This window comes from Alligator mississippiensis, chromosome 11 (assembly GCF_030867095.1).
Source record: "Alligator mississippiensis isolate rAllMis1 chromosome 11, rAllMis1, whole genome shotgun sequence".
In the NCBI taxonomy this organism is placed as follows: Eukaryota; Metazoa; Chordata; order Crocodylia; family Alligatoridae; genus Alligator; species Alligator mississippiensis.
This window is the reverse complement of record NC_081834.1, coordinates 32,313,219-32,340,480: the sequence shown is the minus strand read 5'-3', so window position 1 is coordinate 32,340,480 and position 27,262 is coordinate 32,313,219. Positions and strand designations below refer to the sequence as shown.

The 27,262-nt window shown below is 42.2% G+C and overlaps 1 protein-coding gene across 3 annotated transcripts in view; it reads left to right on the top strand.

Annotated features, from left to right (window-relative positions):
• Positions 1 to 27,262, top strand: part of TLN2 (talin 2) — a 391,556-nt gene that overhangs the window by 208,208 nt on the left and 156,086 nt on the right. For all 3 annotated transcript variants that reach the window (XM_059714785.1, XM_059714786.1, XM_059714784.1), the window contains exons 10-18: positions 2,585 to 2,689; positions 9,059 to 9,214; positions 10,307 to 10,408; positions 15,820 to 15,896; positions 18,278 to 18,458; positions 23,282 to 23,395; positions 24,211 to 24,319; positions 25,186 to 25,394; positions 26,233 to 26,331. In XM_059714785.1, coding sequence (XP_059570768.1) covers positions 2,585 to 2,689; positions 9,059 to 9,214; positions 10,307 to 10,408; positions 15,820 to 15,896; positions 18,278 to 18,458; positions 23,282 to 23,395; positions 24,211 to 24,319; positions 25,186 to 25,394; positions 26,233 to 26,331 — 1,152 coding nt within the window. The remainder of the gene's footprint in view (positions 1 to 2,584; positions 2,690 to 9,058; positions 9,215 to 10,306; positions 10,409 to 15,819; positions 15,897 to 18,277; positions 18,459 to 23,281; positions 23,396 to 24,210; positions 24,320 to 25,185; positions 25,395 to 26,232; positions 26,332 to 27,262) is intronic.

Below are 27,262 nucleotides of genomic sequence, written 5' to 3'. Positions count from 1 at the left end.
CAACTGTAAAGAAGCTGACAGTTTTTCTTCTTTGGCAGATTTTTTTTCACTTTTCACTGTATTTGTTAGGAAAAAATTGTGTTCAAAGTCCATAAGACTTTTACTCAATTAAGGTGAAACCTGAGGATGTATGTTTACACCAGAGTAGAAGTGCATTTAGGGAAATCAATTTAATTGTACCCTATAGCCTTTCACGTGTTCATCGCTCAAGCGTGAACTTCAAGCATTGTACTATGAAGTTTACTAATGGCTGTATTCAGCGATGGGAAGAATCAAATTATGAAAGACGGAAACAAGTATACAATGTTCCAATACTGCTGGAAAGGTTGTATAGAATTTTGGGGCCATCAATGCACTGAATGTCTATGTTGATTAAAATATATAAACCTGGCAACAGCTAAGTATATAAACTATTTGATCTAGTTGAGAAATATTGACACCAGCAACTGAAATAAGGTCTCTTGGGTCATGAATGAAGATGCCAATTACAAGTAGCATAGCTGAGGAGGGGGCAACCAGGGCACTAGTTCCAGGCAGCAAGTTTGTTGTGGTGAAGAAGTTAAGGGAGGTCACAAAAATACTAGCTACTGCACTGCTGGCCTGGTCACTGCCACCAGTAATTGAGGTTGCCCTGTTCAGTGCCACCACCCAAGGAACAGAAATGTCCAGGTATGACTCAGCCAGTGACTTCTGACCTGGATGTAGGACATGAGTCAAATTATATACTGCTAGGATTAGTCAAATATTATCCTCTTTTCTGCCTTGTTCCCAATCAGTGAATTATTTATTTTGTTAATTTATCATACTTGGAGTTGGTAGAGCTGCCTGACATTTTTTTTGTGTTCCGGATTCACCCAAGGCTGATTTGGACAAGCTTCAGCAAAAATAGTTCTATATCTGAGAATGAGATTAATGGAAATATTTTACCCTTGTGCAAAATAATTCTGATAACTGTTGCTGAGATTCTCCAGGACCTCTACACAGGGACCTGACATTTGTGAGGAGGTTGCCCTGGTATTTGGTGGGATGAGAGATTAGTCATCTGTGTGTAAAACAATGCAAATTTGGCCAAGTTTTAAGGCTCAGAAAACCACTTACTGCAATAGAGGCATGTTTGAGTTTGGTAGTGAAGTTCTCAAAATTAGAGGCATATTTGTGTTTGGTAGTGAAGTCCAGCAGAACTGTACAGATTCCAGCTCTTCTTCAGATCTCATGCAGGACAACTACTGGACTGTCTTTACAGAATCATGAGCATTCTGGGGATGTATAGGTTCAGCAGGACTTTCTGCAGTTTATCCTTCCAGATTCTTTGGAATGTTTTGGTGGCAAGAACTGGAACAGCAAGCAGGGACCATTTAGCAAGAGAGAGGAGGAAATGAACTAACAGAAATGCAGAAGGGGATGAGCTGGTGAACTGGGGATAGACAAAAGATATATCATGACCATGAGCATGGGAAGAAAAGATGGAGGAGCAAGGGATAGATTATGGGGCTTGAATGAACAAAGAGATGGACTGTGAGCTGGAGTCAGGGTAATGAGATGGAATGGTTGAGTGAGAAGCTGGAGGATGAAGCAAGGAGCTAAAGGTGAGTATTGGTGAAAGTATTGGTTAGAAGTAAAAAGTGCTAAGCCTTACTTAAGTACTGGGTAAACTGGTTTAAATGATCAATAAAAACAGAATTCTAAAATGACCCAGTGGGGGTCATAAAAGGGTAAATTAGCCTGGCTTTCTGTATAGGAAAATCCTATCTTTCCCTGCCTTAGTCTTTGAACACGTCAACAAACTATTGGATAAAGTGAGCCAGTTGACCTTATTTTGCAAAAGGATGTTAAGAGAACTAAATAGTTGCAAGTGAAGTGTGTGATTCTGTGTATAAATTTACATAGAATATTAATGTTTGATTGACTCGTCTCAAAAAACACATTGGAAGTATGAAGGGGTTCAAGGTAGGCATCAAAATGATTAGGGACATGAAGAAAAACCTCTGGTGTGAAAATATGAGAGCTGTTTCTCTATAAAGAAAGTGAGAATGGAGTTAGATGGTATATATATTGGTAGGACAGGGGAAGGAGACCTGAGCTTCTATACTACTCTGTTCTCATAAGTTAAGTACATGAAGGCCTTCAGTATAAGTGACAGGTATCAAATTTAAAACTGCATAATTATAATGTGGCAATGGATTTCACAGGGTACATGATGCTAAGATTATGATAGTTTTTTTTAAATGATTGACCATTTGTAGAAGCAGTAGAAATATCCAGAATGGAGTTATAAATAGTATTTGGAAATATTTTAAATCTCCTTTTTTTGAGGCATAAGCTGAACTGATAATTGTTAGGCAGAAAATTCCCCTTTGGGCAGGTTGTTCCATAATTCCTTACATCAGAAAATCTGAATACCCAGCCCTGTTAGCATTTCTGGATGGGTGATGTTTTAAATAGTTAATTAGCTCCCTAGAAAAACAAGCAGCACATAACAAATAAAAGATGGCATATCTCAAATTCACTCCCTTTCTCTATATGCAATAAGTATTATTTCTATCAATTTTAAGTGACACTGAGTAAAATTGAGCTCTTTTTATAGGAACACAAGAACTGTGGAGAAATGACAGAAATAGAAGCCAAGGTGAAGTATGTGAAGCTTGCACGGTCCCTAAGGACATATGGAGTGTCCTTTTTTCTTGTTAAGGTAAATTAGAATTTGCTTGATTGTTCATTGCCCTGGAACAGCTTCTTAAAGCAAGCTTTAAATGTCAAAGGTCAAAAACAAGTACAGGGCTTCTCCATTGAAATTGCATTAAAACCACCATAAGCTGTGCTCAGTTGTTCTAGGTTCTGTGAAGACAACAACAAAATCATCCCTATTCACTCCCACTTTATTCAGTCTACTTTCTAAGATTATCAGGCTATCTTCTCTATAAAACATTTACAAAAGGTAAAAAAGCCTGTTGTTTTCCCTACTTAGGAGTAAATAGACTTTTTGAATATGCATGTTGAATGCTTTGCATCTTATAAAAATCATGTTCTCGGTTGTATGATTATTTCTCCTTAACAATTCATTGTAAAATGTACAATGTACACTTACAATAAGCCATCACCTTATGGATAGCATGTAAATCAAACCAAGAAATGAAATAAGAAAATGAAACCAAGCTGTGACTTTACAGTCATAGAGTTGCTTTTCTGTTGATGAAATGCTTAGCCTCCTTGAAATGAGGCAGTAAGGGAATGGAACTGCAGTTCTGTTTGGAATATCAAAATGAGGATCCCAAACCTATTTTTGGTTTTTAAATATCAAGTGGTCTTACTTTTTTCTGAAAATACTGAGCCACCCATAAATTCCACTGAAGCCAATGGGAGGGGAATATACAAAGTGGGAAGTCAGTGAGTAATATCTTGTCATATCTAAAGTTTTGAGGAAAAATCAACTGGTGTATTGCTTTTTAGAATAGAATCTCAGCTTCCCAATCTGTTCAGCTGGAAAAGTTTCTTTCAGGCAACAGGTTGTTGAACCTTCTCAACCTTATTCAGTGTTTGTGGGTGTTTTTTTCTGACTTTGTAAGCCAGTGTTAATTATATCAACTGAAAATAATATGTTTTACATTTGCTAGCTCCACAAGGATACTTGCAACTTAACTATTTAATGTTGTTCTCTCTCCATTTTTTAAAGTAATATTTTTCTTTTCTTGCAAAACCTCAGTGCTTTATTGCACAAAGTTCATTAAATTCTTTTCAAGTGAATTAAGTGGCTGCCAATCTTGTGATTAATGAATACCGCACTAAATGCTTCTCTGAGATCCCAAGTGCTGAAACCTAATTTAGACATAAATGTTAAAAGACAAAATGGTTGGAGTTTGTTTAGAAAGCAAGTGAAGGTTTCAAGCTGGGTTCATCAGCTGATATCTTGTATTAGGGGCTGTAATGAAAATTGTGTTCAATTTTCAGTAACTAAAATATTAAAATTATAGGTTTCACATTTAGCAAACAGTCATACTTAGAACTTAGTCATAGAGTTGTCAAAAATGACTAGTAGACTGTTTGGTTGAAGATAGAAATACTTATTCTTCTGTTTACATGAATTACTTCACTATCTTTCTTGTAGTTTGAAGCAAATAGCAACTTAATCGTTCCTGGTTAAAGGGGTACAGGTTGTATAGGCACAACAGTGGGGGGAAAAAAGGCGAGGCTGTAGCTCTTTATGTTAAGGAGCAGTACACATCTTCCATCATCAAGGCAGGCGTAGAGGAGGGGAATACCAAGGCATTGTGGGTCAGGCGGCCAAAATAAGCCACTCGTGGAGGTTCTTACACTGTGTGCAGGACCTCCACCTAACCCAGATGGTGTCCAGTCCCACCAGGGGTAGCGCCTTGCTAGACCTGGTCTTAGCAACAGGGGATGATTTTGTGGGGAACCTGCGAGTACACAGTAACCTGGGAGATAGTGACCATCACTTGGTAAAGTTCACTATCCAGCGAAAGGTGGGAAAAATATCCAGTGAGGCTAAAGTGTTAGACTTCAGAAAAGCCAACTTTAGTAAGCTTAGAAGGCTAGTTAATGAGGTGGTGGAACTCGAGCATCCAGCTAATGGGGGTCCAGGAGGGTTGGAGGTTTCTCAAGGGAGTGATCCTTGGGGCACAAAAAGAGTCTATCCCCTTACGCAGGGAAGGGGATAAAAAAGCCCCCTTGGCTAAACAAGGAACTCCAGGAAAGACTGGGGTTAAAGAAAGAGATTTATATGCAGTGGAAGCAGGGGACAGCCACCAAGGAGGCATACACTTCCCTGGTGCACTATTGCAGGGAGTCAGTTAGGCAGGCCAAGGCATGACTGGAGCTTAGGCTGGCTACAGCAATTAAGGACAATAAAAAGTCCTCCTACAGATACATAGCGAGCAAAAGGAAAGTGCAGAGTAACACAGGGCCCCTGCAGGACAAATCAGGACAGTTGGTGGTTGACACAGGGAAAAAGGCGGAGCTCTTCAATGAGTTCTTTTCTTCAGTATTCCTAAATACTGACCAAGACAGTCCCCCCACCTTGAGCATAGAGAGATGTCCAAAAGGCACCAGACCGCCAAAGGTTAGCACTGACTTAGTTAAGGAGCGCTTGGAAGGGCTGGATGGGTACAAGTCAGCTGGCTCGGATGACCACCATCCATGGGTGCTGAAGGAATTGGCCAGTGTCATAGCTGAGCCGCTGGCACAGCTGTTTGAGCACTTGTGGTGCTCTGGCCAGATCCCTGAGGACTGGAAAAGGGCCAATGTGGTGCCCATTTTTAAGAAGGGGAGAAGGGATGAGCCAAGTAACTTCAGGCCAGTCAGTCTTACCTCTGTCCCTGGGAAAATACTGGAAAAAATCATCAAAGAGCGCATGTGTGAAGGCCCAGCAGGGGAAATGATGCTGAAAAGAAACGCACCTTGTTGTGTATTACCAGATGCATGACCAACAGATCAAGAGAGGTGATATGCGGCACTGGTCAGACTGCAGTTGGAGTACTGTGTCCAGTTTTGGGCACCGCACTTTAAGAGGGACGCAGGGAATCTCGAGAGGGTCCAGAGGAGGGCCACTCGCATGATTAGTGGCCTTTGTGATAGACCCTATTGGGGGAGGTTGAGAGAGCTGAATCTCTTCAGCCTTCACAAGAGACGGCTGAGGGCAGATCTTGTGGCCGCCTATAAATTTATTAGGGGAGGTCAACGGGGAATTGGGGAAGCGCTATTTACTAAGGCGCCCCAGGGAGTCATTAGGAATAACAGGTGTAAACTAGTTGAGAGTGGATTTAGGTTAGATATTAGGAAGAAATTTTTCACAGTAAGGGTCGCCAGGATCTTGAATGGGTTTCCAAGAGAGGTGGTGCTATCACCTAGCTTGGAGGCCTTAAAGAGGAGGCTTGATAGTCACCTGGCTGGGGTCGTCTGACCTTGGTTGTCTTTCCTGCCAGGGGCAGGGGGTCAGATGCAATGATCCTTTGTGGTCCCTTCCGACTCTACAGTCTATGAATCTAAAGGCAAATGTATGTTTTAGCTGCTTTTATAGAGGAGGAGCTGCTGTTTAGAAGCAAGCAGCAATTGTAATGCACTCCGTAATCCTGTAGTGATACAAATTAGAAAAAATACTTCATTTTGACCCTGAATGAAGCAGAGCTAAAGTTAGAGCTACAGAATCATGGAGGCATAGTATTTGCTTATAGGGGTATTTTTTGGCATTGATGTGAGTCTTACATCTGTCTGCAGCCTCAGGACATTTGTCATAGAATTTCAGAGGGAGTTATTGGTCTCTTTGGCAAAGACTTAATATTTGCCCTAGTAGGTAAATAAGAATGGATTCTTTGTAGTCTATAACAAAATACATTTAGAGGAATAAAATGTGTGGTCTAATTTCTATTTTATGACTGTTTTTTCCACAATAAATGGATAGCTTTGGGCCTTTGTTTCATAAGCTTTGGAGGCAGAATGCTCAAATAATTGAGACAGCAGCTCTCAGCCGAGAGAAACCCCCTCATAATTTGCATGGGTCAAGTTGTCCTAATGGATACAAAAGCATATCTTTTAGAGCCATGATATGTGATAATTTTGGTGAATCTTGCCTCATTTAAAGCTCAGGATTCTTCATCCTTACTAAATCCCTCTTTCTCATTGTAAAATACTATTCAGAAATTCTTTGGAGAATGAGTAGTGAAGGTTAGCATACAGTATATATTGCCTCACATGCTTCTCAGTCTTCCTGATGGAAATTTGGCATTGCCCTGTTGTGATGTTTTTCCAATGGTAATTTTTAATTGAAAAGCTAATTTCCAAAATATATTTACCACCATGGTAGTTGAAAATAACCTGCAAAGACTTGGAGCCTAAAATGCTTTTATTTTGAAAGAAGAGCACTGTGCTGAATTGCACATGAAAATCAGTTGCAGGTTAATCTCTTCAGGTCACAGCAAGTTTGGGGTGAAGACAGATTTTCAGGACCTTGGCAGAAGCTATGATAAAACATGAATAGTAATCTAGTATGAAATATATTGGCTCACACTTTCCACCAAGTTATGCTAAGTGTTTTGTCTATTTTTAAGAAGCAAAATATGATAAAGATGGACCACCTGGAAGGGATATTTCATTTAAAAGTCAAGCAGCTGATGCAGGACACAATTCTTCCTTGTTCAGGCCTTTGCGTAGTCATTGAATTGGTGCAGAATGTTTGTAACCTGTTACCAAACAGTGATAGTGTTTGTCACTCACTTATACACAAGGCCAGGGCCAATGAATAATTAGGCTCATAATCTAGAAGTCACTGCCAGTGTGGGTCATATAGTAGAAACCACTGGCTTGCATATGTTCAGAGTTGTGTTCCTGTGAGGGGATGACTGCACTGTCTAACTTCTGTTCTGTGGATTTTTGTTGGCAGAGGACAGGAGTGGGATCCCTACCAATGTGGTTGTGCTATCAGAGGCCCCTAGCGTAGATGCAGTTATATTGGCAAAACTGTGTATTTACATGTATAGCTTGTTTCACATGGAACTATACAGGGTTAGTTTTATTATGTAAGTGTAAAGTGCAGCTATGCCAGAATGCCTCCATACTTAGGAGATCCTTGCTGGCTTAATATATTCTATATTCCCAATTAAGCAAGGCCTGGGATCCTTTAAAAAGTTAAACATGTAGTAGGTAATGTGAAAATACAGCAAATATTGACACTGAATACAAAGTACCAGTTTACTTGCATATGACATATACGTTCACCCCCAAAATTAGGTACTAGAAATTGGAGTGTCTTAAATGAGGAAATACAGGGAACAGTGGGCTCGATTCTGTGGGAGCCAAACTACCTGTTATCCCTGTGAGCTCAATATACAGCCAGGAGTGCCTGCCCAGCCAGCTAAGGCAGTTCAGTTCAGCCAGCAACAACAGGTGAGGGCTGGATCCTGCTGAAGCAGAACTGCCTGCCCCCTTTCTTGAGCCAGGGGACATCACATTCTGGACATGGGCAACTGGTGCATCCTGAGTCGGGGGGGGGGGGGGGGGCTTGCCCCCCAAGCGGATAGTCAGTGACTGGGGGCAGAGGCTCCATGGGTGATCCTGCAGCCCAGGGGCAGGGGGTCCCTGCAGCCAATCCCACTGACCTGCAACTGGCGGCTGTGCACCGCTGGCACTTCTGGGTCAGCAGGATCAGCTGCAGGGGGACCGCTTCTCCTGGCATGCTCCCTGGACAGTGCACTTGGGGCGGGAGCACTAGTGCTCTCGCCTGACCCCCTCCCTACCCAGGAATGCTGCTGTCAGGGGGTGCACATGCACCCCCTACATGTCGCCACTGATTCTGGAACTATGGGCTCTCCCCTCCATCCCCCCCACAGCTGCAAAAATACTGTACTTGTACTTAGCAGTATTTTCAAGAAAAGGTCTTTTCTTCCTCTTCCTCTTCCTTCACCTCCCCAAAACAACACATGCATCTTATTTGAGGGAGAGGAGGGTGTGGTATGTAAGAAAATACAGTAGTGCTCAAGAAAGAAAAAAATCATCCTTTAGTTGAGCCATTTGCCTTTAACTTCAGTATTTAGGGCTTGCAATAAAGTTCTATGACTTTGTAAATAGATTTGCTGGCTAGCGTGTGAGTTTATTTTTGAGCTCCAACATAAGTTGTAACATTTTTATATGGGTTAAATGGGTTTAAATGGGTTATTAAATACAGTGAAGTTTAAAGTTTCCTGACAAGGTTTTTGGTTGCCTTCTCTTTGGTTACAAGCTCAGACTTGTCCATAAAAAGTTGCTTCAGACTGAAATAGGTAGACTTGTTTTATTTGTGGCAACATTCTTCACCTTGTTACTTCTGTTTATTACAAGGAATGCTGACTTCATTTAATTCTTTTTAGCCACTTACTAACACTTCTTAATGTTAAGACATGGCTAGTTAATCACACAAGCACTTGCCATAGCCTGAGAAACTGGATGTGGATGTTTTAGTTGTCATCTTTAGTGTGTCACAGTCTTACCTTTCCTAAGTTCATTCAGTCATGCTTCCTTCTCTAAAACACTTTGTTTGAAGAAGAAAAAATAATCCTGGACATTTCTATTATAGGAAAAAATGAAAGGCAAAAACAAGTTGGTTCCTCGCTTGCTGGGTGTTACCAAAGACTCAGTGATGCGCGTGGATGAGAAGACTAAGGAAGTGTTGCAGGAATGGCCACTGACAACTGTAAAACGCTGGGCTGCTTCTCCCAAAAGCTTTACTCTGGTACTCATTCTATATGTAGTTCTAGGGAAGGAGGGATCCGTTTGTCATGGGGAAATGTACGTGGACTGACTCTCTAAATTGATTGGATCTAAGTTTTTAGCAAAGTATAGAATACAATTTAGTCCTAAAGAGGCAATTGGAAAATGTTGCTGGGTTTTTTACTGTCCTGTGTACATTATGATGTATGTACCATAAGCCTTATTCTCCAAGACTCACTTCAAAACTCTGATGTGCCTAACAGCTAATTACAGACAATAAAAATTTGATTATGAAACATATCTAACATCCTGATGGCACCTTGCCATTCAACACACAGTTGAATTGTGGCAAGCAGATTATGAAGTTAAATAGGGCTGGAGAAAATACCATGACAGACACCATGACAGACTTAAAGAATTCAGTCTGTTTAACTAAACAGAAAAAAAGACTGAGCAGTGATATGATCACAATACAGAAGCACCTTCATAGAGGGAAAATATGGATATGAAAGGGCTTCTTTTAATCTAGTAGTGAAAAGAATAACAAAAAGCAGTGGCCAAAAGCCAAAACCAAATTCCACTTAGAAACAAAGTACATCATTTTACTGTGGGATGAGTTAACCCTTAGAACAAACTCCTGAGGGAAGTGGCAGAGGAGATACATTTTGGAAAATAAAGTTTAGTTAAACAAAAGTTACTAAACTCAATGCAAGGATATCTGATACATTTTAGGGCATGTGATATGCAGGAGATCAGACTTGGTGATCTCATGGTTCCTTCCGGGCTTTCAGATCAGTATATCTGTAAAAGAAGTCCAGGTCAGTGTTCCTGATTTTTTTTTTCACATGGTTTATTATAGAGTCTCAGAATAGCTTTATCTACAGCTAGAGCCATTACTTGAAATAAGACATAAGAAGAAAAAGCTTCTGTTTCCTTATGGCTTTGGTGTAACCCCTGGTCCGTATGTATTTGAGGTTGTTTCTTTATAAGCAGTAGAAAGGAAAAGCTAGGTTTCTATAGCTCTTTAATTTTTGGTAATCTAAATGCAACTAGTTTTTGGTTCATTTAATTTCCTTCACCAGAGTGAATTGCTCATTTTATCTTTTTCCATCAGGATTTTGGGGAGTATCAAGAAAGTTACTACTCTGTGCAGACCACTGAAGGAGAGCAGATCTCTCAGCTAATTGCAGGTTACATTGACATCATTCTGAAGAAGGTATGACAAGAGGAAACTATTTAATATAAGTGCAGCAGAGCTAGTAAATGCAATACATCTTTGTGAAAAAAGGATTATATATAATGGTAACAGTTCACTTTCCCTTGTGAAACTAGTTATGCATTTTATCTTTTGCTGTGTTTTATATGGGGTGACCTGGGAAATATGGCAGTGGCTTCTTTTAAAGAGAACAGCAGTCCAGAGTTTTCTTCTGACCTGTGCAGACTAAAGCATATAGTAAGTGGGGAGATATTTAGGTTAAAATACTTCTTGAAAGCAAACATGGTAATCCTGTTAAAGGCTAGAGTTATAGTAAATAGTTATATTCAAAGCACTTTGTATGGAAAACCTGTGGCACTTCAGATACTACACTGTGCTCATTGTTGACAGATTTTGACTTTGATTTTATCCACCACACAAAGCTACAGTATTATCTGTACTAAACATTTGTTCATGCCAAAGAAGTGACTGAACACTAGACGTGTCAGTAGAATTGATGATATTTGGTCAGGGGAACCCCAGGCCTGGCATGTCAAACATTATGCATTTGGAGTTGGGGTGGATTGCCAAAAGTCATCATAGTACTTGCATGAACTCTCACCTAGTTCAAGCCAGCATTGTCAGACCCAGATATAATGTGCAGTGAGTACAAAGCAAGTATCTGTATGTAAATTAAAATTTGATTCTCACCCCTCTGTTTTACAAGTTGGATTCTCTAATTCCAAGCTAAAGTGAACTGTCTCTACTGATAGAATACAGATGTGCATGCTTCCACTCCCAAACCAATCCTTCTTTTTTTCTTTCCACTTTGCTGACACAGCCAGTTTTCTAAATTTATGAAGTAGAAACAGATTAACTAGTAAGTGTCCACCAGGTTTCATGACTTATTTGAGTTGCAGGCTGTTCCCAGGGGTCAAGTCCCTTTCCCCTGTCACCCACTTCAAATTTATTTCATTACCAGGGATCTAGGTTTTCTGTTTCCCACATAAAAATAAAGATTTTCCCCTTTAAAGGAAGAAACCATGGGTTTTCCCCCTTTAAAGGAGAAAAACATGGGTTCTCTCCCTTAAAGGGGAAAAACACAGATTTCTCCTTCAAAGGAGAAAAACACAGATCTTCCCCTTTAAAAGAAAAAAATGCAGGAAACCATGGATTTCCCCGTGCAGGCTTGGAACTGGGGGGGAATGGGGGGGAAGGTGATTGGAGGCAGGGAGTGCCACGTACATGTATGTACACGTGCACACGTACCTACGTGGCTGGCATACAGCCAGGCAGGGTGATGGGAGCAGCCCTGTCAGCTGGCTCCAGATAGGTCTTGGTGGGGGACAGGGTAGGGAGGTTGGAGGGCCAGGGGTTGGGATTGTCTGGCAGGCTGTTTGGGGGAGCTGGGTATATGTGTGTGGAGGGCTCGGTGCCTGTCGGTTCTGGGGGAAAGGGTCCAGGTGCCAGGGCTACAGTGGGGCAAGGGAGTCGGAGGCAGCACTCGGTGCCACTGATAAGCCCAGCTCTGTGCTGTTGCCTGTGGGGCCCACCCAGAGGTGCCTGCCCCTCCAGCAAGGGAAGGGGGCAGGGGCATCCTTTGGGGGGCAGCGGGGAGCTGTCTGGCAGGGTCAGTGGTGTTGGGGGCCAGTGCCTGTGCTCTCAGGGTGAGGCTGTGGCCAGGCTATCTAGTGCAGCACAGAAGCCCAAGGCCAGGGCTGGGGTGCCACAGGCATCCCTTCCTCCTCATCCTTCCAGCCCATGCTAGGGTGGACTTGCTTTACCACCACCCGCACAAGCTGGAGCTGCAGCTGCTATGCTCTGGACTGCCTGGAGCCCTCGCCCTTGCCCTCCTCCTCCTGCCTGCAGTATGGCCCATGCCAGAGCCATGTTCAGCTTCATGATGCTACTGTGGAGCATGGCACTGGTCTACCCTGCTGCGCCCCAGCCACAGCCCCAGCCAGTGGTGCCCCAGAATGCTGCCTGTTCTTCTGCATGAGGTGAGCTGCATGTATCTCATGCTGGAGGCTGTCCCCACCATGCATCTACAGACCACCATCCTGTGAATTCATACTGGGCAGGGCAGGGGGCAGCTGGGAGTCCCCTCTGACAGGCATGGGGAGGTGGGGGTAGAGGGCTGTATGTTGGGAGTGAGGGGCACCAGCAGGGCTGGGGGATGGGCGACTGGGTTGGGAGTGAGGGGCACCAGTAGGGACAGGGGGCTGTGGGGTTGGAAGTAAGAGGCACCGGGTGGGGGGCAGGGAGCTCTGGGCTGGGAGTGAGAGGTACTGGCAGGCCTGTGGGGGCTGTGGCTTAGGAGCAAGGGGCAAAAGCATGGGCAGGGGTGGGGCACCAGGATATCAGGGCTGCTGAGCGCTACAAAACAGCTGGGGGACAGCTGCAGCTAGACTCATGTCCTGGTGAGCAAAGGGAACAGGGGAAGCTTTGATTTTCCATGATAAAAAACCCAAAATCAAATGCCAAAATTTATAGGTATTTAGGATTTAATTTATTATAATGATTGAGATACAGGCAGTCCTCGGACTTATGACACAATTGGTTCCTGAAAACAACCATGTCTTAAGTTGAAACGCTGTAACTCGGAACCAATTTTCTCATAAGAAACAACATTATAAAGGGGGGATTGGTTCCCAAGGCCCAATACCCTATTTTTACCAAAAATACCCCAGAATTTTGTACTTGATCAATTATAGATGAGTAATATAGCTGCATTAATGTATTTATATTGTAAGTAGCGATCATATTGATTTGGAAGGACTTTTTGAGGTGACTTTGCTGGACTTTTTGAAGGGCTCTTGGTTGGACTTTTTGAAGGGTTCTTGCCTGGAGTCTTCTCAGGAGTCTTGGCTGCAAGTTTTTCTGGAGTCTTGTCTGCTTTCTTAAAGAAAGTGTCCAAGGAAGTTTGGACAGATGTTCTCCGGGGAGATGAGCAACGCAGCGAACTTGTTTGCTGGCGTGGCGTCGCATCCATGAAGCATTGTAAAGTTGAAACTGACATCATAAATTTGAAACAGGGTGTCAGTTTATAAACCTTGTAAGTGTGAAACATTGTAACTTGAAACGTTGGAAATCGAGGACTGCCTGTACTGCTAGGCTTCCAAATTGCTTTTAAATTGTAAATATAATTGTGAATATATTAATAAAACATTGTGTTCAACTCATACCTGTATATATAGTGGTATTTCATTTTAATCATGGAAAAATGCAATGGGGTGGGGGGTGGGTTTAATCGGAGCATTCTGGATTTTTTTAACAGAAAACCAGGATCCCTGGCATCCCCCACAGCCAAATGAAAATCATACATTGCCACTTTATTGTCACTTCATCTGCTGTGGTGTAGCTTTTTGCCACAACTTTTGGCAACTTACACTGCCATCCTGGGACCCAGAGAAATTTTGTCTATGCAAAATGTCACTGGTAGATAACTGGTTGATACATAGGAAAACCTGGAAATGCCAGATGCTTTTTTTTTTTTTGCTTTCCCTTACACTAATATCAGGAGTGTAGTCTCACAAAAGGTGAAATGCCTCTAAAACTCTGTGTCCAGTTTCAGCACACACTAAACTCAGGGTTGAGGTTAAATGTTCTTTTGTAACTGGGGAGAAGGTTTCAATGAAACTGTCTGCTTGGGAATAACAGATGCATTTGTCATTGTGCATGCTGAACAGGGAAACATTACAGTCACATAACAATGTACCAAGTGTCTCTTGTCTTTTCCCCTTGTGACTGCCACAAGGTCAGGATTACCCACAGAATTGAATTGCTGCAAGACATTACTTTCACAATTTACTATGCATTCTTTTGTCATGTGCTTATGTGGACTGTGTCTTAGTCCAGACCCTATCATAATGCCCTCGTGTCTGTTTACCTCCCGTATACTATTGTATAGAATTCACATCGGAAGTCAAAATTCTAGAAGTAAAAGAATTAGAAAATAAGCCTGTACTTACTCAATTAGAAGACGAGATTCCCCCCCCCCCGCCCCTTTTTAACATGGTGGGGGGCTTGCTTTACAATTGAACACAAGGCTGGGTCTGGGGAGAAGCGGGCAGGCAGGCAGCTGCTGTGACTCTGGCCCCAACCCGGGGTTGGGGTTGGGATTGAGGCTGGAACTGAAGCTGGAGCCAGAGCCAGAGCCACGGCTGCCACTTTCCCTCTGTTCCCCCCCACTACCTCTGCATGCTCTGCCACTCCTCTCCCACACCCCCAGTCTCCCCCCAACCAACACTGCTTCTCTCTTTCAATCTCTCTGTCCCCCTGTCTGCCTCACTCCTGTTTACCTTTGCTTTGCACCAGCAGGCTCTGTCCCTGCTCCAGCCTGGTGCATGGAGTATGGTTCCAGCCCAGACCCACAGCAGTGGTGCAGAGCAAAGGTTGGCAGGGGCGGGGGGGTGGTTGAGTGTCAGGCAGCAGTGGGAGAGACTTTGGGGAGGGTGTAGATGGGAAGAAGTGGGGCAGGGACCTGAGGCTGCGAGTGGTAGAAGCAGCATAGAGAGTGAGGGGAAGGGGGGACAGTGGAAGGGGGAATTGGGGCAGTATGAGGCTTTGGGGGTGGGGTCAGGCTGGGGCTGGGGCAGGCACAGTGGGGTGGTAAGTTCCTGCCTCTGACTGCCTGCCCCCCACCACCTGCCCATCAGCCTGCCCTACCACATGTCCTCTTGTCACCTCCCCTACTGTCTATTCCCCCCCACCCCCCCTGCAGTAGTTTAGGGGGGATGAATTTAAGATGATCCTCCAATAATTAGATTCCATACATGGAAAATTATTATAATTTTATAAATTTTCCATGTATAGAATCTAATTATTGGGGGGTTCATCTTACATTCAGGGTCCTTGTATTCAAGTAAATACAGTACACATCAGCACCTTCTTCGCATTGTACAGTTGAGAAATATTCATTGATGAATTATTCATTGGTATCTGTGGACTGTGTATGGTGATGAGACTTATTCATCAATGTCTGTGGACTATGTGCATTGACAAGACTTTGTAGAACTTCATTTATGCCTTTTATGTAATGAATCAGCGGAAGGAGCAGATGATACCCCTGTCAATGTGAGACTGCCTGGTGGTATTAAGCCTCTTTAAAGACTATCCTTTCTCAAAGGAAGTAGGCATTATTAGGGGGCCAAGTGTTGTCTCAACACAGTTTCTCAGTGCTTTATCTTGTGTGGAAACAAGGCCTGCTAGTATTGTTGCAAATACCAAAATTTCTCTTCTCTATGGCATCTATGAAGGGATAGGCGTGTCTTTATTCTGAAATTTTATTTGCATATTGAGAGTACCAAAAATTATGATATAACTTGAAAACACCATGCAAATATGGCTTGACAGGATTTATGAAAACAATGAGAGGTTCCTATACTAAAAAATAAAAATGTCACAAACTGTTTTGATTTATTTGTTTCCAGAAGCAAAGTAAGGATAGATTTGGGCTTGAAGGAGATGAGGAATCAACAATGTTGGAAGAATCTGTTTCACCTAAAAAGTGAGTTTGCACCATTGAAAATTTTTTCTTTCCATAGGAATGAATAAGTTGTGGACAGTTACCTCTCATAAGTTGTGGACAGTTACCTTCATACCAGATATGATTTAACACATTTTTGTTTAAGGCAAGGTAGTTTAAAAAACCCAGTCTGTTTTCTGCTCTGCAGACCAAAGCTTCATTTGAGGGATGAAGAGTTTGACCCAAGACTACTGCTTGGATCTAAATGTTTCCAGTGTGTGTTGATAAGCTGTGAACTATGATAATGAGTTTGTAATTCAGTGAAGAAATGTATGCTGATCTGTATAAAAATAAATATAGTTAGTGGTATGTTGCATAGTCTGTCTTTGCATACTTAGACTAACTAGATTTCGGTAGCTTACATTTGCTGTGTTCACAGCTTTCATTGGAATTTGCATTCCACTGTATTTTCTGGCTCTTATCAAGTGAACTGTAAGCAGTGTCATTAGCACACTTTTGTTTACTATGCAAGCAAAATCCACTGATAACATTTCAGATGCCATGAAAGGCAAGGTATGTGGATTTTGGCCCACAGTGCAGTTAGAGTAGAGAGGGCTTGTGACTACTTCAGTGGGGTGAGGAGGAGGAGAGAATTAAAAAGATTACTAAAAAGTGGCGAAGAGTGGAATCCTAGAGCTGGCACAATTCTTGAAAAAAAATATTAAATTTTCTCTTAATACAGTGTTTCAGGGCAAAGCAAAGTTAAATGAAGCCCTTAAGCCTTTCAATGAAAATAAAACGGAAAGGAATGTAGTGTGTCTTCACTGTGTGAAGGTCTGACTGTTCGATTTATTGTGAAACATGTGGCAGATATTAGATGGAGTGGAGAGATGTTTTATTTAACCTTATTATGAGTTTTTGATTGTTGACATAGTTCACATGTTCTTCTTTGCTTCTTTTCCATTTTCCTTTTTCCAGGTAGGTTCCAGAACATACCTTATAAGAGTAGATGCTCCACTTAGAAACTTAAAACATACAAGAATGTGAAGATTGTCAATAACTGAAATTACTGTGACTTTTTTTCAACAAGTTATTGCTATTTGAAGTAAATTTATGCTAGTACTCCCAACAGTTGGAACTTTGATTTAATATGAGCAGTTGATTGTGTCTGTGCCTAATAGTAACTTTTATAGTTTAAATCACATTTTACTCATTATCTGATAGACTGGCAAATGAAATCTAGGTTAGAATGGTCTCAAATTGCAGCCAGGGAAGTTTAGTTTAGATATTAGGAAAAACTTTCTCGCTAGGCACGTAAGAAAGCACTGGAACAGGTTCCCAGAGAGGTTGTGGAATCTCCATCCTTAAAGGTTTTTAAGACCTGGCTAGACCATCCCCCTTGTCTGGGATGATCTAGTTGGAGATGGCCCTGCTTCAAGTAGGGGTTAGCCTAGATGACCTCCTGAGGTCCCTTTCAACCCTGATTTTCAATGATTCTATGACTGTCAGATGCTAAATGTAAGTAAATAGGTGAATTACAAAAGAGGGCACCAATTTTGTCTCAGCTCTCAGCCATGCTTGGAAAGTCTTCCCGAAGCTTTCGTCTTTCTATGTGATCATCCTGTTTGATGGACAGTTTCATAGATTCATAGATGTTAGGGTTGGAAGGGACCTCAATAGATCATCGAGTCCGACCCCCTGCATAGGCAGGAAAGAGTGCTGGGTCTAGATGACCCCAGCTAGATGCTTATCTAACCTCCTCTTGAAGACCCCCAGGGTAGGGGAGAGCACCACCTCCCTTGGGAGCCCGTTCCAGACCCTGGCCACCCGAACTGCGAAGAAGTGTTTCCTAATGTCCAATCCAAATCTGATTCTGCTAGCTTGTGGCCATTATTTCCCGTAACCCCCGGGGGCGCCCCGGTGAACAAATACTCACCAATACCCTTCTGTGCCCCCGTGATGAACTTATAGGCGGCCACAAGGCCGCCCCTCAACCCTCTTCTGCGGAGGCTGAAAAGATCCAGTTTCTCTAGTCTCTCCTCATAGGGCCCGGCCTGCAGGCCCTCAACCATACGAGTGGCCCTTCTCTGGACCCTCTCCAGTTGAAATAAAACTGTTGTGTTTATGATTTTAATATAAGTGACATGGCTCCCAACTTCAAAAATGTATCTTTGTAACTGCGGCAAAGTCATCATAATGAAGACACGAAGTGTAGACCTCTGTTTTTATTTTGTGGCTTGTGCAGGTAGAAAAGGTTAATAAAAAATCATTTGTTTAAAACACTTGAGGCATTAGTAGCTGTAAAATGGCTAAGTGGAAGGAGTCTGACTGGAATTTAAGAGTTCCCTGCTTAGAAAACACAGGAAAATAAAAAATTAGTTTATAGGAGGTTAAAGGAGCTAATTTGTGCTTTCCCTTTTCAGATCCACCATTCTGCAGCAACAGTTCAACCGGACAGGGAAGGTTGAGCATGGCTCAGTAGCATTGCCTGCTGTTATGCGTTCAGGCTCTAGCGGCCCAGAAACTTTCAACATTGGCAGTATGCCTTCGGCCCAGCAGCAGGTCATGATTGGACAAATGCACAGAGGGCACATGCCTCCACTGGTGAGAAAACTAGTTGTTTAACATTCTTTGAAACCAATCTGGAGTGAGTTGTACAGAGGTATGAATGCATACATGTGCACGCTTCCTGTTACTGCGTAATGACTGGGGAGTGAGTATGGATTTGTCAAACCTTCAGCTAGGTTGCCTGATAAACTGCATATTTGAATGTCCCTGTACTATTTAGAACATGAGTGCTCACTCTTTTAGCTGAAAGGGTCAGATGAGTGAGGCAAGGCCAGTCTACAGGCTGGGTTGAGCCCTGAGGTCCCAGAACACCCCCTCCTGGCCCCATAAGTTAGGCTTGGGGCCCCAGGGGTCTGGCACTACCCCTGCATGCCCAGATTAGGCACTGGGGGCCCAGTGCCACCCCCTCCTTCCCTCTGTACTCCAGGATTGGGTCCCAGGGGCCTTGTGCTGCCCACTACCTTCCCCCCCTAAGCACACTGGGATTGGGCCCTGACACCCAGCACTCCCCTTACCCGGCCTTGTGCCCTAGAATCTAGTGCTCAGGGACTGGGGGTCTCCATGGGTTTGGGAATTTGGCAGTGGGGCAGCAGTGCTGCTGTTCTCCCACTGCCAAATTTCCAGACCACAGGGAGCCTCTTGGGCCCCATGACATGATGTCGTGGGCCAGGGGTTGAGCACCCCTGATTTAGAATATTGCAATCGCTTTTGAATTGTTTACTTTTCTCCCTTCTCTCTTGAAGCAGACTTTTTTTCCCCTTGAATTAATTAAGGGAACTTTTACCATGCCTGGAAAAAAGAATAGAAAATTGGAATATTGAATAAAAATGATATACATTTATATTCACATTTACATTGTCCCAAACACTCCTCTATCTAGACATCATTTTCAGCTTTGGATATTTCTGTTAGTCATTTCATGGAGCATTCTGGTCATGTCTCAGGGTGCTCTATGCATTTGAATACAAAATAAATTTGTCAAAATGATTTGAAGACTGACCATATTTACTTGAATACAAATCAAGGTTGTTTTCCCCCCCAGTTGGCATGGGGGAAAAGCCCCTCATTTTATAAGCATGTACAAGAAAATCTCACTAAATACATTGTCTGTCCTTAAACTTCTGCCAAAAGCAGTATGAGCTCAGCAATAGAAACCAACTATGAAGTTGATTAAATGCAGCCAGCATGAGCGTAACTATAAAACACATCGGGCAAACATGCTGGTTAGTGCAGCCCATCTGAATAAGACATATGGGTGCCCGTTAAATGCAGTTCCCCTCATTGCTGTCTTTTTTCAGCCACAGTGAGCCACTGAATGTATGAGCTACTGTGTACATTTTGACTTCCTCTTCACTCCCACAGCTGAGCTGTGCCTTTCTTTCCCAGTTTCCAGTGATTCTTGTTTCTTCACCAGCCTTAAATGCCTGGTATACATTGCCAAACAAGCCCCCAAATGGTTCACCCAGAATCCTTCTGTCACCTGTTCTCTCAGTCTGTTGCATATGATTAGTGTGGCCCACCCTTCTTGAGGTGGAGCCAGACCAGGTTACCCTGAACCTCATCTGCATGTACATTTTTGGAGGCTCCCAGGACTCAGGATGAGAACACTCGGTTCCAGTCATGAGTGGGGGGTAATCAGCACATGGATGCTTTGTGTAGGGGTACCTGGAGTACACACACTTACTGAGCAATGTTGGGCTATGACGTCACCATGGCTTGAAATTCTTTTGGTTCTGCTGGGGCCCAGTACAATGAATTATATGATAAATCATGAGACTTTTGGCTCTGGATTAATAATATGCATGATTTGTAGTATACTTACGTGGCAGGGGAAATACCATGACTAAGGTAATGTAATTAAACTGGCACTGTGTGGTAGAGAGTGCACCCTCGTCTGCATGCAGATAGGACTACTTATGAGAGTTTCATAGTTATTTTCCTACTGGCTAGCTTCCAGTGGGAGGTTCTTGGCTCTATGGCGACTTTATGGAAATGGGAGATTTCTCCCTAGCTTGCTCCTGTGGCCGTATGGCTGAGGGCAAATGAAACTCAGGGGGCATCTGAACCCCAAGCCTCCAGGCTTGGGCCTGCATGTAGGATGCCTGCCAAAAGATCTGAAAGTATCTGAAACCCCAGGCTGAGGAGTTTGGGGTGGAGGATACTTGCCAGTAGTAGGGCCACATATGGTTCTGGAATGATTGGAAGGATTTGGAACTGATCTGGCTGATTTGGCTAATCTGACCTGGGACACTAAATATTTTCCTTAAAAAAATGGCTTGTACTATATATAAGTAGGTACCAAAGTGCTTCTTAAAAGTGCATTTATGGAGTATCTGTACAGAAACTTGAAGTAGTTTCAGAAAAGGTAAAATGTATCAATTCTGGATGAACTAAGTCTATGGGTACCTGTAGTAATTTGCCTCTATGTAAATTACTACAGGTATGTTTTGGTATGCTTATTTTAAGGTCAGTGTTTTCAGATTTGTTTTTCAGTTTCACATGCTCAGGGAGAGCAGTGTCTGACAATAAGGAGGTGCGGGGGGGGGGGGGCAGACTGCAGGGGGAAGAAGTTGGGACGGTGGGCAGAGGGCAAGGGTGCTGCCTGACCTCCCAGATTTATTTTCTCTGCTGTACTAGTGGGAGGCAATTTCAAAGCAAACCTCCAATAATTAGGTCCCATACCTGGAAAATTATAACAAATTTGTTAATTTTCCATATATAAAATCTAATTATTGGGGGTGGTGTTATACTCAAGTAAAAACAGTATTTAATTTTAATTTATCTGTATAACTCTGTCAATAGCTACCAGTTTTTAAATATGGTGTCCAGTAAGATTCTTTTAGTTTAAAAGAATGTTTAAGTAGGAAGGTCTGTATACATGTTCTCTATTCTCTATGCCCTGACAGTAGTTTAGTTTGGATCACCAGCAGTATAATACAGAACATCATTGTGTTACTGCTATGTAGCAGCAAGTAATTATTCATTTTCATCTAAAATACATCATTCCTCTGACCACCTTATCACACCAGCAGCAATTTAATTTTAGACTTATTTTTAATGAACCTAATGTAGTGTATTACTACAGAAAACTGATTACCATATCCTGGGAGTAGATTAAAAACTCACATCAACATTCATAGAAAATATGCTAGGAAAGCACTGGTACTCTTAATATTAGGTATGTTTGTGAAAATTCAACATTTTATAAATACATACAACTAGAGGATTGCACAAAAATGTTAAACCATCTGGAGAAGGAATTAGAGGAATGTCTGAATGACCGTATTCAATTGTTGGATGACATAGTTGAAAGGATAAGATGATTTCAGCCTCAGACTAGAACTATAACAAGAGAAATAGCTAAGGATGCAAACAGAATCCAGTGCTTACTGCCCCTGTTACCTCAAATGTCACTGACAATTATATCCCTGGTTTTATATTTACATGTAAAGAATTTTACTTCCCCTCTGTGTTTTGTACTGTTAGTATAATGCTAGCTGTATTAATGCTTTGTTCTTAGGGTTGTTGCTTGTAGCCGTGTTGGTCTAAGGACATAGGCAGACAAGGTTCTTTGGGTAGATGTGATATCTTTGATTAGACCAACTAAATAGTTGGAAAGATTGTTCTTTGCAAGCTTTCGGGCACAAAAAGGGTGCCTGAAAGAAGGGTATTTGTGCCTGAAAGCTTGCAAAATACAATCTTTCCAACTATTTAGTTGGTCTAATCAAAGGTACCACATCTACCCAAAGAACCTTGTCTGCCTAATGCTTTGTTCAGTATTCAACATGAAATGTTATGCCAGTTAACACAGACAGCAAGAATTATCACCTCTGTCAGAAAGCAGAAAAATTCTTGAGCTGATCTGTAAAATGGTAAATGGAACACAAATGCATTTTCTAATAATAACTGTATGCATTACATAGACCTGTTCATAGCAAAATGTTATATTCAAGGAAGTTTCTGGGACTTTTCAGTCTCCTTTAAATAACTATAGGGTTTTTTTAGTTGTCTCTGTCAATTCATAGAAATGACTGACTACATTGAAAAACCTCTTCATAGCTAAATAAATTCCTTACTTAGCAGCCGATCAAGTTTCCTGAGGTTGTACAACCATGTAAAAGAGCAGTTACATAGTTTGGAGATTGGATAGGTTTGCCTCCTTCCCCGCTCCTCACCCTTTCCTCAGCCTTCGTCTCATGGGTATGGGCCTAATGACATGTGCCAATAAGCCAGATGCTGCTGCTTAGAGTTGTTACCACTGGGAATGTGTAAGGAAGTAAGTTATCCAGTAAGGTAACACTTATTTAATAAAGAAGGAAATAGAAGACAGCAAGGACAATAGGGAGTTGGGCTCAGATCCAGGAAGCTACTAAAGAGCTTAACTTCCTTTGATATCAGTGGATAGAAGTCGGGTGCCCCTAGCGGATCTACCTTAGCAGCTAAGTGTCATCTTGAACCTACCCGATGTAGAAGTTAATATTGGCAATGTATTGTGTACATCAGGGTTGCCCTTGTTTTGTTATTGTTCTTGCCCTTTCTCTCCCAGCTGGGAAAACAACAGAATACATAGACAGGCCTGTAATCCTTATCAGCTTATACAGAGCACCAGACTGGTCTTAGAAGCCAGCCTGCCAGTTCTGCCCCCGACAAATGCAGACCATTAATACTTAAGCTGTCATTCTTTGTTCTTTCTGAATAATGCAGAGGCAGTCTGCACATAAGATAATTTGAATAAAAACTATCATCATTTACATGATTTCATTTACTCTGTGTGTAGCATATAGCAGAAAACATCTTACATCTGCCTAAATCACTGTTTGGATCTTGGCATACACCATTTTTCCTTGTTTCTCTCACAGACCTCAGCACAGCAGGCCTTGATGGGGACTATAAATACTAGTATGCACGCCGTTCAGCAGGCACAGGCTGACCTCAATGAAGTTGATAACCTACCACCTCTAGGACAAGACATGGTAAATTTCTTGACTCTGGAGAGTCATCTTAATGGTCAAAAGATTTCTTTTGTACAACATGTTTATTGTCCCTAGATCTAGATTGGTATCTCTGTAGCTTTATAAATAAGATACAAATCCTGTGTTTGATTTACAGATTCTGTGCAGGAAACTTGTTCTATTTCACTCATGGTAACCTTTGGAAGTTCTGCATATTGAGCCTAGCTCTCCCTTCCTGCACATCTCTGCAATTCCATTTATTTCAGTGAATCTCTGTTTTTGTAACTAAAGGTAGACTTTCACCCAGCATATCTGAAAAAGCAGGTATGCCTGCCTCCTGGACATTTGGAGTAAGTAATTCCTGAGGGGAGAGACACTGAAGCAGTAACTATAAAGCAAAGCAAAGCCAACATACTGGGTACAGCATGGTTGGGTGTTTAGTTTTGGGTTTTGTTTTTTGTTTTTCTTGTAGAGAGAGTTCAGGACCCTGATGACATTAACATGAGTATGCATGATCCTGTCACACATCTTGTGGCTCTTCACTCCTTTTCAGATACTTGGCTTGTCAAATCCACAAAATAGAAATGCCATCCTCTCTTCTGTGTCATTGGGCCATCTTGCTTATGGTGTTCATTCAGAGCAGTTGTTATGTAACATACTGAAAAACTAAATAAAAAAGTATTTGGTGACATATTTGAACCTTAAATCTCATTTGCTGTAATTGATTCTTTTTAAAAGCCTTTAGAAAGAATGAAAAACCTGTAAAGGACTTCATCTTACTACTTTGCTCTGTGTTTCATTGCAGTCCTTAATTCTCTGTCTTTGTTGGTCTCCAGGCATCGAGGGTATGGGTTCAGAACAAAGTTGATGAATCAAAACATGAAATACACTCTCAGGTTGATGCCATCACTGCAGGAACTGCTTCTGTTGTTAATCTCACAGCAGGTAAGATACAGCGATTGGACTTTCTCACATAGCAGTGAGAATTTCAAATATGAATGTTCCAGCCTATTTTCAGCAAAATGGGACACATCTACATGTGCACATTACTGCGCATTAAACTAATAAAGCGTCACTGTCTACATGTGCACAGCAATTACTGCACAGTAGATTAATTTAAAACTGTTTGCTAGTACAAACAGATACAGGTACAGATACTAGAAAATGGCACATTAACGCGCCTAAGTGCACATGTAGATACTGACCCAGGAGCAAATTGTTCTTAGTCAGTCCAGGTAACAGTTGGCCACAGCTGCTGCTTGGCTTAGTCCTAAACTCTGGGAGTGATGAGGGGAAAGCTGTCCCGTGGTTTCAGGGGCAACGCAGAGCCATACAGACCCAAAGTCCAGCAGATGCTAGGACCCAGAGTCCCGCAGTGTGCCTCCTGGTGCCAGGATCCAGCTGGGGCTCAGCAGCCTCAGGGCACAACTGCAGTCTCCCAGCCTCGGGGGTTTTGTGCACCCCTAATGCAAGGAGATGGCATCAGCTGAGATCTCCCAGCTGTATATATGGCATGGCAGGAGGTGTGATTGTGTGGATCATGCATTAGAATTCCTTGTGCCTTACCTGCATGTGTAGAGGGGCCCTCAGGAACAGGGTTCTGAAAAAAGTATGAACAATGTATAGTGCCCATGAGTATGATTCTCATCAAAGAGTGGATATGGAGTAAGAAGCAATCATGGGTCTCTCATTAAATTGGGCAGTACTGATGAGAAACTCATAATGTTGTGTAGAGGCAGAAGTAGTGATTAGTTGATCTTAATGGTGGTTTGAAACATGTAGTTGAAACATTATTTGCCTTTGTCCTTCAGGTGACCCAGTTGACACTGATTACACAGCTGTGGGGTGTGCAATTACAACTATCTCTTCCAACCTAACGGAGATGTCCAAAGGTGTGAAGCTGCTTGCTGCCCTTATGGATGATGAAGTTGGAAGTGGGGAGGACCTCTTGAAAGCTGCTCGAACTCTGGCTGGTGCTGTCTCAGACCTGCTGAAAGCTGTGCAGCCCACTTCAGGAGAAGTAAGACTAGGGCAACTGAACTTCCTCATGCTTCTTGACTGAGCAGTAAGCTCAGTTAAACAATCTTTATATTAAGTTGGCTGTTCTCAGAGCTGTCTGCTTCACATCCCATCCAAGAACCTCTCCTGACTACTACTTTTGTCTCCTACACCTTACCTCTGACTTCATGTCTTTTAAGTGCTGCAGCCAGTGATCTTAGAACAATCAATATTATATGCAGCTCGAAGTAACCAGAAAAAAAATCTTGCTCCTTAGAGCTGAAATAATGTGATATAGTATTAACTGGGTAATACTACACTAACTGTGTGTAAAACTTGGACCAATATATATTATTGTTGGATTTAAAGTAAGGACAGTTAACATCCATTGTTTCTGTTTCCTATTCATTGCTGCTTCTTACTTTATTCCTTTTTTAATTAAAAACTGAAGCATCTTGAATGTAATCCAATATAGCATTCTCTTCTGGTGGGAAATCTTGAAAAATATTTGGTTTCTTTTCTAACTGCAAGAGTAAATTACAGGATACTGGGAAATTAAGAGCTGCCAGTATCTAATTAGACAAAGTATCTAATTTGAACATTATAGTGTTGTGTAGTAGCAGGAAACTAGTCTTTTTATCAAAATTTTAAGGAAATAAAAATTCCATCATCCAAGGGGAAACCAAGGTTACATCTCCCTGGTTTTTAGTTTATGGAAAAACCTCAGTAGAGATTTCAGTGGTGTTACGCTGTTTACAGTAATGTGTTTAAGCAATGTGCTTTTAAAGAATCCCAAAATAATAGAATAGTTTTTCTTTGTATAAACCAGCTTATTTTGCATCCATTTGATATTTTTCTAGCCTCGCCAGACAGTTTTGACAGCAGCTGGAAGCATCGGGCAAGCCAGTGGGGAGCTCCTGAGACAGATTGGAGAGAATGAAACTGATGAAAGATTCCAGGTTAGAACATTTGAACTTCTCAGTGCCAGAACTCTACAAACAACCCAATGAAGCATGATACTGTATATAAGGTTGTTATATTGTCCTAAGTCACGTGAAAATCTTGTTTTATTTGCTTTCTATAATTTTGTTCAAAACATAAATTAATCCAAGCCGTTTTTTATTTAAAAGTTCAGTCTTCTTTTATTTCTGTCATCCCTATTTCCCTGGGCTAGGGCCATAGCTCACTCTTCAAAACCAAGGTGTTTGAATGGATTTCAGGTAGGAAGATCAGGAGTTTGAATGACTGCTAAACTGAAATGCAAAACTTTTATGGCTTTGCAATAACTTCTTTTATTTTCTCATCAAGTTGCAGCTTGCCCTTGGGGTGCACACGGCATGGTGCACATCTGGAGCTACTAGAAAACATAGGACTTAAATCAATTTCAAGCTCACTTGTTTTAAATGGGATTGAAGACCCCGGCTACTATTAAGACTGTCTCTTGTTTCCCTTTATAACAGCATTTTTTTCCATTGCTTATTATTTTGTCAAACTTTACTACTTTACTGGAAAATTTGGGGAGGGAATGAGGGAAGAGGAGCTACTTCTTTAAGAAGTTATTATTATCCCCAGCTTAGGGAAGTGACCACTGGTGTACTGATGGAAGTGGGGTGGAAGGGAACCATGGCCCCCAGGTGCTGGCTTGGTGGGGTGCCCAGCTGGAGAGGCCATGATGCTTCCTGTGTTTGACCCGCCCGCCCGTTAGGGTTGTATGTTTCTTTATCTGTTCCGGCTGGAAATTCTGGCCGCTGCCTCTCCCCCATTGTGCCGTGATGTTAATTTCCCCGTGAAAGTGCTGTGGGGTGGGAGAGGGAGTCCTGCACCTTGCTCAGATCATCCGAGGGACAGAAATGCAGGCATTGGCCTCTGAGTGCCAGAGACCCATGGTAT